Here is a 16,991-nt window from a genome sequence, read left to right on the forward strand (position 1 = left end):
AGAAGATGTTCTCTGGAGGAAAAAGGAAGCTAGCGTCAGAAATGAAACAGAGCTATGGATAAAATTGTTAGCTAACACAGCTGGCATCAATAGTATTGAAATACCTTTTTTTTAAAAAAAAGGAAGGAAGGAAGGAACACACCCATCCACACATTTCAGTACATAGCTGATAATCCATCAATAACTACTCTCCACAATCCAGGCCAATCTGAACCAGGACCCCTGAAGTGCATAGCTTCTCATTACCAATCCTGTGAGCCATCTGGCTATACAATTGGAAGATTTAGCAAGGGGTGGGGGTAGTTTCCCAACTCATGCAGCATGCCAGTCTAATTCCACTGGTCATGAAGAAAACATTCCAGCAAAATTACATTCAAGCTTTCCTTCCCTTTGCTCTTGTGAGGGGGCACAACTTTATTTACCTGCCAATAAAGCAGTGTTTCCTAATTTATTATTGTGTTGTTGTTCCCTATCAATAGATCTAGAGACAATACTAGCAGGCTTGTTAGCGTTTACAGATAACAAAAGAACTATTTTGGCCAAGCCACTCAGGATAGTTGTTTGCAGAAATAAATGAGCCATTGTTTAGTAGCCTTCATTTCCAATACAACATCAACATTTATTCCACATCTGATATTCAGTTGTATTTTACCCCCATTAAACAATGACCCAAAGCATTTTTTCCACTGTTATAATGTGTTCCTTTTAAAACTGCTCTTAAGCATGTTCACCATAAGGTAAACTGGACATGGACCCAATACTTTCTGAAAAATACATTTTCCTTCTTCCAATGATCACCCTGAGTTTACTATGATTTCTTCACTTATGTTAATAAGGCACACCACCAGCCAACGAAACCTAAGCCATCTTCCCTCCATCACTCTCCTGCCCACTTAGCACACATCCTGAGAACAATACACTGACCTCAGCAGTTCCTTTGCATCTCTCCTCACTCCTTTCCCCATCAATTAACAGAAGAGAGTGACAGCTGGGATACGTTTCCTCATTAGCTGGTCTTCAAAGCTCTTTAAATTTGCAACACCGGGCCCTCTTAGGTTTCCTTGCCTCAGAAACCGGAGGATGGCCTGGACCCCGGCCAGCCTTGCCATCCTCCCAGCACCAGAGCACGCCTGGGCCTCTCAGATCTTGCTGGGAAGCAAGGTGGGGCTGTAACCAGAGCCTCCCATCACCCACAGCCTCCTTCCCCTCCCCGGCCAAGAAGTTAAAGCCGCTACCTGAGCTGTCCATGGTGCTGCAGTCGAGCGGCTGGTGCTGCTGTCGCGCTGGGCTCCGGGCTGCTGCTGCTGCCGCCACCACCGCGGGGATCACCCCTTGTTTGCTGATGCTGCCGCCGCCTCCGCCGCCGCCGGTTCGCTCCCGGCTGCCGCAGAAGTCACCGTTGCTGTCCACGAGCTGCAAAGATTCATAGCCATCATTGTTGGTCTTTTTCCGGTAGCTCCCGAGGAGGCTCATGGGCTAGTCAGGCACAGAGGGTCTCTACTGGCATAAAGGAGGAAGCGGCAGGAGGAGGAGGAGGAAGAAAGGGAATCACAAGTGCATAACCTTCCCCGAGAGGCGGAGGCAGCCACACGCCCAGAAAGGGGGCTGCAGCCCCAGCAGGGCCTTCCTGGCGAGCGAGCTGGTGGGTGTATGCGCGCGCGGTGGCAGCCTACCCGCCTCCCTCCCGCCGTCCCCGCCTCTCTGCCTGGAAGCGATTGGAGCAGCGTGGGCAAGGCACGCCTCGCCTTCCACGGACGAGAGCCGGGGCCTGGCCATTAGGGAACACATCGCTTTCCAGAGATGTGGTGCCCGGAAGCAATCCGGGAGGCGCCTTAGCCGTGCCTCCGTTGCCATTGGGCTTCTCCTCTCCGCGCACAGAGCATCGCCAGCCATGCAACTGTCAATCTCAATGGTCATGCAGGAAGGGGACGGGGTGGCTCGACAGCAGGAGCAGCCCTCCTGAATCCCGACGGTGAAAGCTGCAGAGCTCCGCGTTCCACAACCCAGGAGTGTTCCTCGGTTTTAAGTCAGCCGGCAGAATTCCACAAAAGCAGAAGTTTTCCCAGCTCCCTCCCACGCCCTGTGTGTGATGCATCCGCCACTCTTGACTCCAGCACTTTCTCACGTCCCAGATCTCCCATATTTATATATATATATATTTTAATTGCCGCCTCTTTTCCTTGTTTTAGGAAGGGGCGAGAAAGAGAGAGAGACAGAGAGAGAGAGACTACAACCAAAGGAAGGGGAAGGGAAGCCTAGAGCTACCCTAAGTTTGTAATCAGGATAACTGGGATGTTAATGGAAAAGCGAAGTAGATGGGGATCTGTCCAACAATAGCATCGAGGTACATGTGGGTGTTAAAACACTGGATGCTATGTTCGTTAAAAAGTAAGTCTTACTGAGTTAAACAGGGTTTTTTGACTGCACAGATTTGCAGCCTAAAAGGTGGCAATAGGTGGCCCATCTGCAGAAAGAGAAAAGCAAAAACAGCCATATCACTGGAAGGTAGTGGCTCTAACTTGCTGAAATAAGTTGAGTTCCTTTGCATGCCCTAATGTGGTCCATTAAGAAACCTTTTCTGAAAGGAAAAGATAGTGCTGCAGAAACAGGCTCTGTCTGTTAAACCTGCTACCTATGGCTTGAGCCATTTTTTCTATAGCCTTACTACAGCTCTGTTTCCAAAGGCTGCAGTCCTAACCATACCACTAGGGTGCTTCATTTTCCAAGACTGTGGAGGCCTTACTATTCAGTTTGGGAGTAACACAGAACTACAAATAACATCAACTCAATTTAAGCAGCTATAGAGCTCAATGCAGTTGACTTACAGCTGCTAACCTCTGTGACTTTTGCAAAAACTATTGGTGGGGTGAGTATATGTATATAAATCTAATAAAAATATTATAAAAAACCAAAACCTGATGGTGGGGTCAGCATGAGAAGTGCACTTACAAATGGACTTCTCTACCATCACATTGCAGCCTGGGAAACTGGAAGGTCTTACGTGCTAGATAGGTAGGTGTAGATTCAGGGAAAATGTTGAGATGGTAACTGATACAACAAAGTCACTATGGGGTGAAATGTTTTGAGAGTGGTGGCTAGAGGGTTTACACCATTCCCTAGAACATTAACAAAAGCTGGGTCAACATGGAGGCAGGTTAATGATGATCAGCCAGCAGAACTGTGACACACAAAAACATCAAAGAGCAACTGGTCACCATGCCCAAAGTCACTAGGTTTAGGATGACCTTAATGATTCATCTGTTATTATAGCAAATCAAAAGAAGAGCAATTATTTGAAGAAAAGAAAGAGCTGTTGGACTCCAAATTGCCTGGGAGCTGTACACTGTCATTGAGAAGCTTTTACTCTTCCTTTGACCCACAAAAATCCCAGAGCCTGAGCCTGGCCATAATTATTCCATGATGTAAGAAAGCAACACATATCTTTTTTCAGCCAACATAGAAAAACAATCATAGGCAATATATATTTTATGAAATAGAGTGCCAGAAGTTTTTTTGCGTTCTCATGCTTATATTGTCCTAGCTTCATTAACCCAGATAGAGGCTAGGTTCTCCTCTCATTGGGTACAGTGATACAGAAGGACTATAGAACAAGGGTAGAGTGGCAGTGAAATTGAGTGATTTCAGTGCAAATTCATTAGAATCCCAATTAATCCTTTCTGGGCTCCTGAACAAATCCTGTCAGCCAGGCTATAGCACACAAGTACAATGAAGATGATTAGCTTACTAGAATGGATTAACATTTACAGATTGATCGTATCATACAAAAAAATGCTCCTCGGTTGCTCCTCCGCATAAGTTTGTTTATAAAATTGTGTTTCTAAATGCTATATAAGTTGCTGAACCAGTATAATATTCATACATATTGTTAGAATAGTCTATAGCAAACACAAAAAAAGGTTTCGAAATGGACGATATTCTTACCAATATCTACACATTTCAGAGATCTATACAGTGGTCTGTGAACATGGAAAAAGCTTTCTGCTATGTCCCAGCTTCAATCCATGCACATTCTTTAGCACAAGATGCTGCTGCACTTTCATCTATGTGCAGAATGCTAAATGTTTGCAAGAGAATGCAACTAAGAACTACTGAGATAATTTGGATAAATGTAATGCTTTCTTTTATGCCTGCAGCTCACCAAAGTACATCAAGATGTGTATTCATTACTAGTGCTTATATTCATTACTAGGACTTCCACTCAGTGGCCTGTTAGTGATTGCATTTAGACTTCTATAAATTAAATCTGTGTATATTGTTATGCTCTCTCTGCTTGTCTGAGCTGCGACAAGCTCCAGAGGTTTGTGTTTGCCTTTCAAATGAAGGATTACTGGAGGTTTATTGGATTTTGTAATATTTGCATTTATTTACAAATACACAGGTTGAACATAGGTGAACTTAAAATATTCCAACTGACAGCCAAAGTCCACTGCTGCCACATTGGATCTTCAGAAAGAGGTAGCTGGCACCCCCAAAACACTGTTATGTAAAATGAAATTTGTTTGTTGCCACCTAGATTAGGAGTGCATAACTGGATCTGGCTGGTGAGCTAGAACCTTCCTACCCTTGTGGGACCACCTGTCTGTCAATCACCTGACATTATTATGATGTCAGGTAACAAGTTTAAAGGGGCTGGCTCTGTGCACCAATCAGCTGATTAGTGAGCAGAGATATCCTTTCTGAAGTCCACTCATAAGCACTTTGTATTGAAACCACCCCATCCCAATGGGTAACTTCTTAATGCAATCAAGCCCAGTGGGGCTTCCCTTCAATGGCAGTTGAGAAGCATACCTTCTGAAACATACAGCTGATGGAAGTTCCAAGCCACCTCCTTTCTTGTTCAGCAAACTATTTATTCAGTCCCTCAAAAATGTCAAGACTTTCTTTACAAACTCTTCCTCTAACATTACTGGCATCCTGTCTGGTTTTGCTTGCCTTGTGTTTTTCTTCATTGACTCACCAAATAAAGCAGCCTTTCCCTTTTTATTGATTATTCTCCCAAGGCTTTCATTTCAGCAGTAGTTATCAAGCAATTTCAGTCTGTATGTCATTCTCTTGTTCCTTTCCTCATCCAAGAGAATGAATGTGATTTCATAAAGAATGTATGAAGTGGGAGGGCAGGTGGAAAGAGGGTGGGAGGCAATCAATGAATTCTTCCACAATTATTCAATGGAACAATGTCTGTTTCACTGTTGAATTGTCAAGGTGTTTGAGAAGATTGTGCAAGTGGCAGACCTTTCATAGAAATGAATGAAAGGCATTAAACTTTCCAAGAGCAGTTGCCACAAAGTGTTGCTTTACAGAGGGTTTCCAGTGCCCAAATGTTTTTAAGCAACTTTTAAAGTGAGTCAGGGTCAATATGGCTGCTTACCCCTATGCACTGTGGCTTTTGATGAGAAGAAATAGATATGAAAAGACAGCACCAACATAGTTTAAAAAGATGGGTGGGAACATTAACAAAGCTAAACATTTCCCCCACTCCATCAGTAGACAAACCACCCTTTTTAGAACACTTTGAGGAGCTGGATGTGAAGAAGCAGCTCCTAGACTATCCACTTGCTCATGAGGAGTACAACCAGTAATCAGCCATGATGGGCTACAGGTGGATAAGGCTGGTGCTGACAATACAGGCTGCAAGCCTCCAGACATCTACTGATAATATATAAGCCTCAAGAGGGAGTCAGAAGGAAGAGTGAAAGCTTCTAAATGGGTTGTTTAGTGAGCAGTCATGCCTATATGTTTTCGAAGAAGCTACATGACATTGCAAGCACTTGGCTGTTATTTTGTGCTTTCCACTGCATTTCCCCTCTCACTTTTCCATACCCACCAACATTTCTCCGATAAAAAATAGGGACATCCTATTTGATAATAATAGTAATAATAATAATATTTATACCCTGCCCAACTGACTGGGTTGCCCCAGCTACTCTGGGCAGCTTCCAACCTATAAAAAAAGCATAACAAAAAACATTAAATGTTTTTTTAAAAACCTCTATACAGGGCTGCCTTCAGATGTATTCTAAAGCTTGTATTGTTACTTATCTCCTTGGCTCGGGGGTCACATAGTGGCCAAAAGAAACACAATATGAAGATTGAAGCAGTACAGTGATCAAAGGAAGGGAGCAAAGCTTTTAGGGGGGAAATGGGGTCCCAGTGCTTCAGCCATTTTTCCCACTCTCCACCCTCCCAAGCCCCAGCACTTACTTTCTCCAGTCTGCTAACACAAAAAAATGGGGAGGGGGGCATTCCCTGACCATACATGAGAGATGTGTGTTTTAACTAGCTATCCAAATGCCCATTGGACAAATAACTTTTAATTAGGACTGAGAGAGCTTGAGATCATTTTTACTAGCAGGTCGCTCTTTCTTTTCTTAGATCTTTCTAGCATTGCAGAATAGAGTCAGCTTATCTGCAATCAATGGCTAATGCACTACTAGGGTGGGGTGGGGATCCTGGCACTGAGGCACACAGAGTATACGAGAGACCCTAAAGGGGGGAAGGGGAAGGGGAGACAGAGAGAGGGACCCCCTCAAGGAGCCTTTCCCGCCTGCTCATGGGCAGCTTACTGGGCACCGACATGCCACAGCTCGGACAGGTCTAGATAGCAGCCTTGGATCCACCGGTGGATGATGAGTCCAGGCTAGCACCATAGAGAAAAGGTAAAGAGTGATCCTCGTGTGCACACTTCCTGGCTCTGCTGGCAGAGCAAGTCTTTGTACGGAGAACAGGCGTGTCCATAGAGATAGGAAAAAGTGAAGAGTGATACTCGCGCGCAGACTTCCTGGCTCTGTTTGCAAAAAAAAATAATAATTTTTTTTAGCGCCGATAGCCGCCACAAGCTCTGGCAGGGAAAGCGGGACATTCACGGATTCAATTAGAATTCGGAAAATAGGGACACTTGGAGGATCTGATATATTCTGCCGTGAAGACAGATGAAAATAATTCATTCAGCAAACCTTATCTTCCTTCAGCACACCTTTAACTCCCTTATCACTCCGTCCCTATACTACTTCTTCTCCTTCTCCTACTACTAATATATTTAAAGATTTTGTTGACAGTGATTGTCTTTATGTTTTTAGCAATGTGCTCCTAAAATTTTATGTAATTTTACCATCCTTTATTGTCTGCTTGCATTTCTTTTGCCAAATTTCTGTTCCTTTCTGTTCTCGCATGTTCAAAACTTCCATCTTTAGGAAACCTTATTGTCTCTAATAGCTTCCTCTACTCTGCTTGTATACTGGCATATTCTTGGCCTTGGTGATACCTTTTCTGATCTGCAGTATGCATGCCAGTTCTGATTTTGTGTTTTTAAACAACTCCCAAGCATTTCAGAGAGATTTGACCCCCTTGGCTTTTTACCAATCTCTTCATTTTGGGGTGGTTGCCTCTTATGAAATCAGATGTGACCATGTTGAATTTTCTTAGCGATTTGCATGTATATTTAACACAATAGCTTTATGGCTACTGCTCTCAATTGGTTCGACAACACTTAGGTAAAGGTAAAGGGACCCATGACCATTAGGTCCAGTCGTGACCGACTCTAGGGTTGCGGCGCTCATCTCGCTTTATTGGCCGAGGGAGCCGGCATACAGCTTCCGGGTCATGTGGCCAGCATGACTAAGCCGCTTCTGGTGAACCAGAGCAGCACACGGAAACGCCGTTTACCTTCCTGCTGGAGCAGTACCTATTTATCTACTTGCACTGGCGTGCTTTCAAACTGCTAGGTTGGCAGGAGCAGGGACCGAACAACGGGAGCTCACCCCGTCGCGGGGATTCAAACCGCCGACCTTCTGATTGGCAAGCCCTAGGCTCTGTGTTTTAACCCACAGCACCACCCGCGTCCCTACAACAACACTTACATCTCATTACCAGCTTGCCTATTTTGGCTCAGTAAAGAAAGGAGTTCAGAACACTCCTTCCACAGCACCCTGCCTTTTACCACCCAAAATATTTATCTCCTAGCTGGATTCACTTTCAAACTGGAGCCTGGCTGATGAAAATGTGATATTGGAGGAATGACTTGTTAGAAGTAAGCCTTGCAGTAGTGGTGGCAATGGGAGGGTGGGCAAGACTCCATAGTCCTGAAACATGCATTTTAGAATTGGGTGCACACAAATGATTGTGGTGGACCCACACTACCATTAGTTTGTCCTTATGAATAATATTTGAAATGATTATTAGTATTCTTTTTAGCATGGCCTACCATGTCCTAAGGTCTGTCCTTGGGTGGTGTGGGGTTCACTGCAGCTTGTGCTTCTCCTGCATTATTCAGATAATGTTGGGAAGATCTGGGCCACATGGGCGGAGCTCATAATAAAAACCAGTGTGGTATAGTGGTTTGAGTGCTAACCTAGAACCTTGGAGACTAGAGTTCAAATCCCCAATCAGCCATGAAGCTCACTGGGCGACCTTGGGCCAGTCACTCAGCTTAACCTACCTCATAGGGTTATTGTTTTGTTTTGTTTTTAAAGGGTCAAGTAGCAGGTGTTGAGGAAAGGTCTGTATCTGAGAGCATGGAGAACTGTTTCCAGTTAGGGTAAACAGATACTAGATTAGATTTGGGATGTCAGAGAATACCAGATTTTGCTGCGAAACCAGTCATCAGACCAGTGCAAACAGGCCACAGACCTGCAGTTTAGTTCTTTAGATCTACGACTCTTTCTGAGGGTTGGTTCAGCCATTGTACTTAGGAGGTCAACTGAGGGCTTGCTCTCTTTTGATTGATTGATTGATTGATTGATTGATTGCTGTAACAGTGCAAAGCTGCTTGGAGCAGCTTTAAGGCATCATGGCTTAAGTAAAAACACTTTTTTCTGCAGGAAGTGTGTAACTGTATGTACAAATGGGCAATGTATGTATGGAAAATGGCATATACATAGTACTGGTATGTTCCTTATGCCACTTGTGGGGCATAATAACTGAGTACGTGGTATCCTGTGCCATTCTGAAATAGCCATCAGTACATGGGATCAGTCATCTTGTTGTTCATAAAATGCTCTTTGTACATACCATTACATGGAAAGTGGCATGCAGTAACTTTCTGTACCATTTTTATAGTGTTTAAAGTACACGGTAGAGGTGCAATGGGATGAAATAAGTGTTGAAATAAGTGTTAAAATAAGAAAAAAACAACACAAAGGAGAGAGTAGGCCTTGGTTCACCTCATAAGTACTCTGCGTGTGTATGTGTTCTGTGAATGTTTTAAATACCTTTTAAAAGGATTTCTCCAGAGTTAACCTTTAAAAATCCACACAAGGATAGGGTAGGACGTACTTTAAAATGTCCATGTGTAGTACTAGGATAAGTGTAACTGTCGCTGCATCTGCACTATACATTTAAAGGAGTGTCATACCACTTTAAGCAGTTGTGTCTTCCTCCAAAGGATCCTGGGAAGTCTAGTTAGCTAAGGACGCTGAGTGTTCTTAGGAGATCCTTATTCCCCTCAAAGATTGTTAAACCACTCTGGGAATTGTTGCTGTGTGAGGCAACTAGGAGCAATGACATAGCTGTCAACTTTTCCCTTTTCTTGCGAGGAATCCTATTCTAAATAAGGGAATTTCCCTTAAAAAAAGGGAAAAGTTGACAGCTATGAGCAATGATTTTAAAACTATAAAAAATCAAAATGATCTGTAGTAAAACACTGTGTAAAATACAATATAAAATAGCAGTCAACAATTAACAGAAGCTGCCCCATCAAAATACAAAATACTAAAGCTTTTTTTTTGACAGTGACAGTTTCTATTATTTGGCTGCGCTAAAGAATTACAGAACTATCCTCAACTTGCAGAAAATGCAATGTAGCTTCAGGCACTGACAATGTAGTCCTATGCATGTTTACTCAGAAGTAAGTCCTGCTATGTTCAGTCGAGCTCAGAGTCCTGAGTAAGTATACTCTGCAGCCTGAGCTAGGATCTTCTATGTAGCCAGTCCAATTACTGGTTAACAAAGCACATCATGCATCTTGCATTGTGTGGCCAAAGTGCTGCAATAATAATTAAAAAGAGCACCAAGTCAGAGGTATCTTTAAAACAAGGGATGAGTTTACATAATGCAGCCAGATGGCTTGAGAATGTGAGTCATAGAATCCAGGGAAAGTGCCCCTTTGACACTAACAAGCCAAATGAGTCATATTCTGAGATGGGGGAGAAACTTGATTCAGATCACATTTAAAGGCAAATCTAGTGAATTTGTGAAACAAAATAGCCATGGTTCAAAAATTTGTACTTCTCAGAGTTTTGCAATGTACTTGTTTGCCAAGTGATGTGTAAAAAAATATTTTTCCACATACTGAGGACAAGTGTGCATAAAATGTATATATTAGTAAAAAAAAGAACATTTTTTTTATTGGGGGAAATAGCTTTGCAACCATCTGTATTGGGCAAAATGGAAAACAGTACAAAGTGCATATTAGGGGGACTTAAAAAAAACACTTGCAAACTATTGAGAACTGAAGTTTGGAAAACTGAAATAAATTTAAAAAATGACAAATTTGTCTATCCCTAGTCATGTACCAATGAGGAGACTGGCCCTAATCACTTTGATCTAGAGTCAGGAATGTTTTCTTTGTATCCCTAAATAATCTCTCAGGGCACATGTTTATACATTCAGCAGAATCAAGTTGAAAAGATTTCCTGGGCTGTACAACAATAGGAGCGGGAGCACATAATATATTTCCCTTCATGTATTTCCCTTCATGTACAAAGCTAGCATGTAAGGGAGAATTAAGTCTTGAAACCTAGGGGCATTCACCCTGGTACACCATTTTTCTGTATGTGCTGGGCAGCTTTATTTCTTAGTATAGGGGCTTTTGAATGTGCAAGTCCTCTGGCAGTGTGAAGTAGTACAGTCCCAGAAAAGCTTTGCTGTTTGATTCAGCTAAAGGTACCAACTATTCTTCACCTTTTAATTCAATATGCTAATGTAATATTATGCAATATGCAATTCTCGCACAAAGGTATTTACACCTTGAAAGTAGAAGGTGAAGAAGTGAATATATACTGCAGCTTCTATATAATTCAATTGGTAAGATGGTTTAATGTTGTGTACATATGACTGGCTTACTATTCATTCAAAATAGTCTCTAAAGATCTCCTTCATACGATTACCTCTTCTGTAATATATAATATCTATAGATTTTGTGCTGCATGGGAAAATCCATGTTGTTGTTTTTAACATGCCTGACTCTGCAACAACTCTAACTCCACTCTGAGTGGGAAACAGTGTATATAGACTTGAGGCCTAGGCTTTCTTTCCTACTCTGAGGATTAATCTGCAGCTGGGTAAAAGCTGTATGCAGAACAGATTAGGTCAGTCAGCAATTAAATGAGAGTGCTTATACTACCGTTGGCATGCAGTAAAAAACCAAACACACACAACCATGAGTTTCAAGGGCAAAAAAACCACCATGGTTTCTCCTTAAAGGTTAAAGAAATTCATAAATGCTGCACATATGAGCTTTGGGTTTCTTGGATCAGAAGGAAACAGATGCTGTCACAGCTGGCTAAATATAGTGCACCCCTGCATTGTCTTCAGGCTGCTATTGGTAGCATCTAAATTACATGAGCCGATAGAAAGAGGCTGTACCTCTCAGATGAAGCTGCGACTGAAATAAACAGCTCTTTCCCTCAAGGAGCATTGGAAGATGGAGGCCTCATCCCAAATTCGGCATCTGAATCTATACTGCTCACATTAATTTTTGCCAAATTGAAAGGACATTTGTAGATAAATCAGAAACATGATAGGAAAGGCCAAACACTTCAGTGCAAAATTGTGGAATAAACCTACCTATAGCATCGAATAGTGGCAGTAATGTCACATCACTGTCTCAGCAACATTGTGACAAGCACACAGTTCAACCAATCTCCCCTCACTCCTATGGGCAGCCTTAGTTTTGATAATTCAGATTTCAAAGCAGAAATAATGTGACATAAATGTGAGGTGATTTGTAATGTAGATTTAAAAGTATTTTCCCCTAAAGGAGAAAATTATGTTCAGTTTTGCAATATCACTCTGATACAATTATGAAGGTCAAGTATCCTCAAATACTGGATACTTTTCATACACACACTGAAAGGAAGTAGAGGTCTGTTTATTTACTGTAGACCACAAGCTTCCATAAATATTTTAATGGGGAGACATCCCATTTCTTTTTGCTATTATCAATATCATCAGATAACATAACATTAAACATTAGGACTATATACAATGACCTGGGAATCAGTCCCATTGAGCTCAGTAAGGCTTGCTTCTGAGTAGACATGACTAGGGCTGCACTGTAAATATATACATTGGTATTTGAAGAAAGCCTTGGTAATACAGTCATACTGTAAGACATACTGCATTCACAGCTATGAACTAATGAATTTGGCATCCTAATTTGTGCTTCAAAGAAGAAGGAGATTTCATACAAAGTCCATCCCTTAGCATATTATATAACTGCATTTATTTTTAAACATGGCTTGTTTGCATTCAGGATGCACGATGCAGTTTTAAAATGGTTACTCAGCAGAATAGACTGTAAATAGTACCACATAAATGACTCAAGCATCATATAAACATATGTACATGTTCCTAGTTATAGGTTTTGCTTACCTTTATTTTCAGATTCTTTCATCCTCCCTTCCCTCTCCTTGCTGCAGCTCAGCAGGAAAAAAAAAAAACCCCAGCTGATTTCTGAAACGCTGACTTTTGATTTGTCATTCACAGCCAGTCATAGGTCATGAAGGCTACGTTCCTCAGTCCGAGGCAGTGATGTGGTGATAATTTGTATGAAAACGGTGTATAATGCTGGGTTATAGTTCGGATTATACAAAATCAGAGGAAGGATGAGGATGCAAGAAGACATAGCATATTTTATAAAATCTGGCATGGAACAGGATCTGGAGTCAAAATGTTTTTCCTCATTTCATTTCTCCAGGCAATGTTTGTTCTTTTTTCTTCTTTTTTTTAAGATCCAGATCTTTCTGTTACTTTTTTCCAACTAGAAACAGGATGAAGGAAAAACAGCTAAAAGGTGTTCTTTGTGAAGCTGATGTTCATAATTCACATGTTATGATAGATTCTAGCATGAAACCTAGAATCTGTGCGGTTTAGAAATCTGGATAGTTAATTTCCACATTTAGCTATTTTTGTCTTGAGAATTCATTCCAGAGTTTATCAGAATGCAGTTTCCTCCTTGTAATAAACACCCAAATTATATATCAAAAAAATGAAATAAACATATATAAAGTATACTGAGAGGAGAATAAATTATACTGACCTGTGTCATATAAATCTGTAAGTGGCTTTGATGTTTTATAGAATGTAAAGTATGAGATATTTTATAAAATTCCATTCTTCCTGCCATGGTATAACCTTACTAAAGAAAAAACATGCCTGCACCAAACTGTTTATTTCCATGGAGCAATTTCTTTTGGACCTCTGTTTTAGAACCCGCTCCAATTTAGCATTGGTTGGTCTGCAGCTATTAACAAAAATAATGGATGGACAGGCACCATTTTTCACTGTGAAAAAAGTGAGTTCACTCTGTTTTCTTCACTTCAGCTGCTTCTCTCTCATAGGGCAATCCTATATGTGTGTACTCAGAAATAAGTCCTAGTAGGTTACTCCCATTTAAGTGTATGTTTATAAATGCAGCCCTATTGTCTTATAAATTATTCTGGATTGGTGAAATTAACTGGACCAGATAAAATCATAGAATTGTATAGTCGGAAGGGACCATGAGGATCATCTAGTCCAACCCCCAGCAATGCAGGAATCTCAACACATGGTATCCCATCCAATTTGAAACCATGCTGGACCCTGCTTAGCTTTGCAAGTATGCTTGCAATTTTATTGTTACACCAAGCTTCTGGTCTAGTCAATCTGTAGTTGAGGTTTAGCAACTTTTCCTCTTTTTAAAGGGCTTGCTATATCTTGTTTTACGCCTATTCTTTTAAAACAGTCTCAAAGTTGTGCCAGATACAGACTATTCAAGGCAGCAGGGATATGAGATGATCAGAGCCCCCCCAAACTTGAAGCATGGGAAGTCCCAACATTTTTTTAAAAATATAATTTAGGCAGAATATTTGGACTATTTGATATGTATTTGTATAATTTGGAACATTCAATGTGATTTGATTGGATTGTTAAAATGGGAAACTTAATAAAAATTATTTATAAAAAAAACAAAGTTGTGCCAGATGCAGAAATTAGAATTTAAGTGTTGTATATACCCAACCCATAAATCAAATATACTCAGACCTTCAGCTAGCTAGATGCTGGGGTAGAGTTGGAGGACTCTTAGTGAACAGTCCTAGAGATGAATACTTGAGGCCTTAGAGCTTTCCTGCTGGGTGGGGAACTGCCTCTCAAATCTTGTTCTAAGTGCAATTGTTCCATTTAGACTTTTCTTTTTCTCCCTGCATTCTGCTCAAGTTCTCTGTGTTTGCTTCTCCTCTTTACCACCTAGCATTTTCAGGAATACATCACAAGCAGCCTGCCACAGCATGCATATTTTTGCAATATATAGCATGCTGTTACATGCCAGGGATACTATCCAATAGCTGCCAGTCATAGTCACACTAAAATGTAAACTTTTTAAGCAACATTTATATCCCACCTTTCTTATAAGGACCTCAAGGCAGCATAAGTTGTTGTTCTCAGGTGAGCGTTGTGGCTTTGTGAATTCCAGTTTTTCCCCAGCCTTAGTCCAGTAACTATTACATCACATTGGCTCTCACTAGCTTAGATCACATTAATGTCGACTTAGTGTTAGTCCTTACCATTCAGAGATTTTAGTGCTACAAAAATCCAGACCTTGATGCAAAACCATGCCAAATTGGGCAGGATTCAACTAAGTTGTTGCATGCGTGGAACAAGGTCTACTCATGCAATGGATTTTCAAAAAGAAATGGGATAATAAATGGCAACCCATCCTAAAGGTTAAAATGGATTTGTTTTGAGCTGTTTGAGAGCCAGTGTGGTATAGTGGTTAAGAGCGGTGGACTCGTAATCTGGTGAACCGGGTTCGATTCCCTGCTCCTCCGCATGCAGCTGCTGGGTGACCTTGGGCCAGTCACACTTCTCTGAAGTCTCTCAGCCTCACTTACCTCAAAGAGTGTTTGTTGTGGGGGAGGAAGGGAAAAGGAAGTTGTTAGCCGCTTTGAGACTCCTTAGGGTAGTGATAAAGCGGGATATCAAATCCAAACTCTTCTTCTTCTCTTCTTCTGTGACAGGTTTACTTGCCCACATCAAAATCCTGCCCCTTTAATAATAATAATAAAAGACCAAAAGACTTGTATTAAAGGCACCTGCACCTGTAGCGATTGTACTATTCTTCTGTTCTTCTGGAAAAAAAGGCAAATATTCTGTTGGTCTGAGAAAAGTTTTTAAAAACCCACTAGGGAAATGTAGGATGAAATTCAATAGATGATAGCATTGTGTGGCTGCCCCATAAAAAGTGAATAAGTTAAGCATAACATTAAATATCCCATGTACTATATAATCATTAACATACATGATGTGTTTCAGAGCACAAGAGGACAGATCCCTCCCTGAGGAGCTTATACAGGAATAGTGTAAAAACATTGCATATTTTACACAGATCTACACTCATTGATTTTATAATGTATGACTAGTAACACAGATGTCATGTGTTGCTGTCCCAACCAAGCATACAAAGAACTGACTTCGTGCATCACATGCTGCAATTTTTTTTGAAAGACAAAGACCAATGTAATATAATGTGATATAGACCTTGGCTTCCCCTGCTGAGCCCTAAGAAAAAGAAAATGGGTTGTAAATGTTAAGACATAATTTATTCATGGTCATTAAATTAAATGAGTCTACTCAGAGTAGGAAACATGTTGGATGCAATCCAATAGGTTTGTTCTTATGACAGGTGATCTACTGATAGATATTTTATGGTGGATTGGCATCGATTTCTGTCCTCTAATCATTTAGATTTCTGTCCTCTAATCATTAAAACACAGTCCATTCCACAAGCCTGAAGTCCACCCCTATGCAAGGGGTACTTGCTACTTAATTACCCTACAAGAAAACTGGATGGGATGATGCATATTGTGGTATTTGAGGCCCAGATTTTATTGATCTTTATCTCACTCATTTTCATCAAGGAGGCATAGATATCCCTCTCATAGTCTAACAAGGCAGTGAGAGTCTTGGTTAAGTCTATGTGCCTAACCTAGATCAATCCATGACTTGGAGAGGATCTGAGCTGAAGTCTCCTTAGTTAGTCTAACACTATCCCCTGCAGCATATTGGCTCTTGGCTCTGTAAGAGACATATATTGGGTTATTCTGAAGTCAGAGGTAATTTTAATAAAACATGTTGGAGGCTACAGTAAATGCCTCTATGGATCTCATGCAAAAGGCAATGCATATAGGCTACATTATCAGAGCCTTTTGGACACAGAACAATACGATAGAAGGGTAGAATGGCCATATAGCATGAGAAGTTGGGACCCTTTAATACACATATTATTATGCTTTGGGGCCTCCTAAATAGAGCCAGATCTTTGTGGAGGTGGGTTTGTCCAATAAGAGATTCAAATCAGTTTTAATTGCCAAGCCTGAGTTTGCTGGGGGTATGATTGAATCCCATCTGAAAATAGTGAGTCTAGAAGCAGCCCCAGTGTAACAGAGTTCTTCATTCTAAATGTCTAAGCCCACAAACAAAATCCGATTTATGTAATAGCTCTGCAGAAATGTCTTTCCTCTAATCTATCACTTAGAACAAATATAATCCTCTTGTTAAATGCGGGTTTCCAGCACTTTATTTTTATTCCAGTTTTCCTCATAGTTGCATCCATGACTGTAATGTATATTTAAACAGAGCAAATAATTTTTCAGCTACCGGTAATTAAAGTTGTGCTGTTGGGTACATGATTTAGGACATAGGGCAGAATCCAACACTGCAAGGGTGCAACAGAATACTTTCCTCTCCTCTCAGCAAAGGGTCCCCCCTCAACCTCC

General features: G+C 41.2%; 1 protein-coding gene and 1 long non-coding RNA gene across 8 annotated transcripts in view; one reads left to right on the forward strand and one right to left on the reverse strand.

Moving 5' to 3' along the window:
• DNAJC6 (DnaJ heat shock protein family (Hsp40) member C6) overlaps positions 1-12,848 on the reverse strand; it is a 51,140-nt gene extending 38,292 nt beyond the window's left edge. For 2 of the 7 annotated variants that reach the window (XM_053392125.1, XM_053392123.1), the window contains exons 1-2: positions 12,610-12,848; positions 1,236-1,413 (exon numbers count right to left, since the gene is read on the reverse strand). Coding sequence is in view for 6 of the 7 variants with exons in the window: in XM_053392123.1 (XP_053248098.1) it covers positions 1,236-1,248 (13 nt within the window). In the remaining variant the exon portion in view is untranslated. Of the gene's footprint in view, positions 1-1,235; positions 1,699-12,609 lie in introns of those variants that run through there. The other 5 variants (XM_053392122.1, XM_053392118.1, XM_053392121.1 and 2 more) reach the window with 4 other exon arrangements.
• The window catches only part of LOC128415651 (uncharacterized), a 107,485-nt gene that overhangs the window by 40,171 nt on the left and 50,323 nt on the right, over positions 1-16,991 (forward strand). The gene's annotated exons all lie outside the window — the stretch shown is intronic.

The sequence above is a fragment of the Podarcis raffonei genome, chromosome 6, assembly GCF_027172205.1.
Source record: "Podarcis raffonei isolate rPodRaf1 chromosome 6, rPodRaf1.pri, whole genome shotgun sequence".
In the NCBI taxonomy this organism is placed as follows: domain Eukaryota; kingdom Metazoa; phylum Chordata; class Lepidosauria; order Squamata; family Lacertidae; genus Podarcis; species Podarcis raffonei.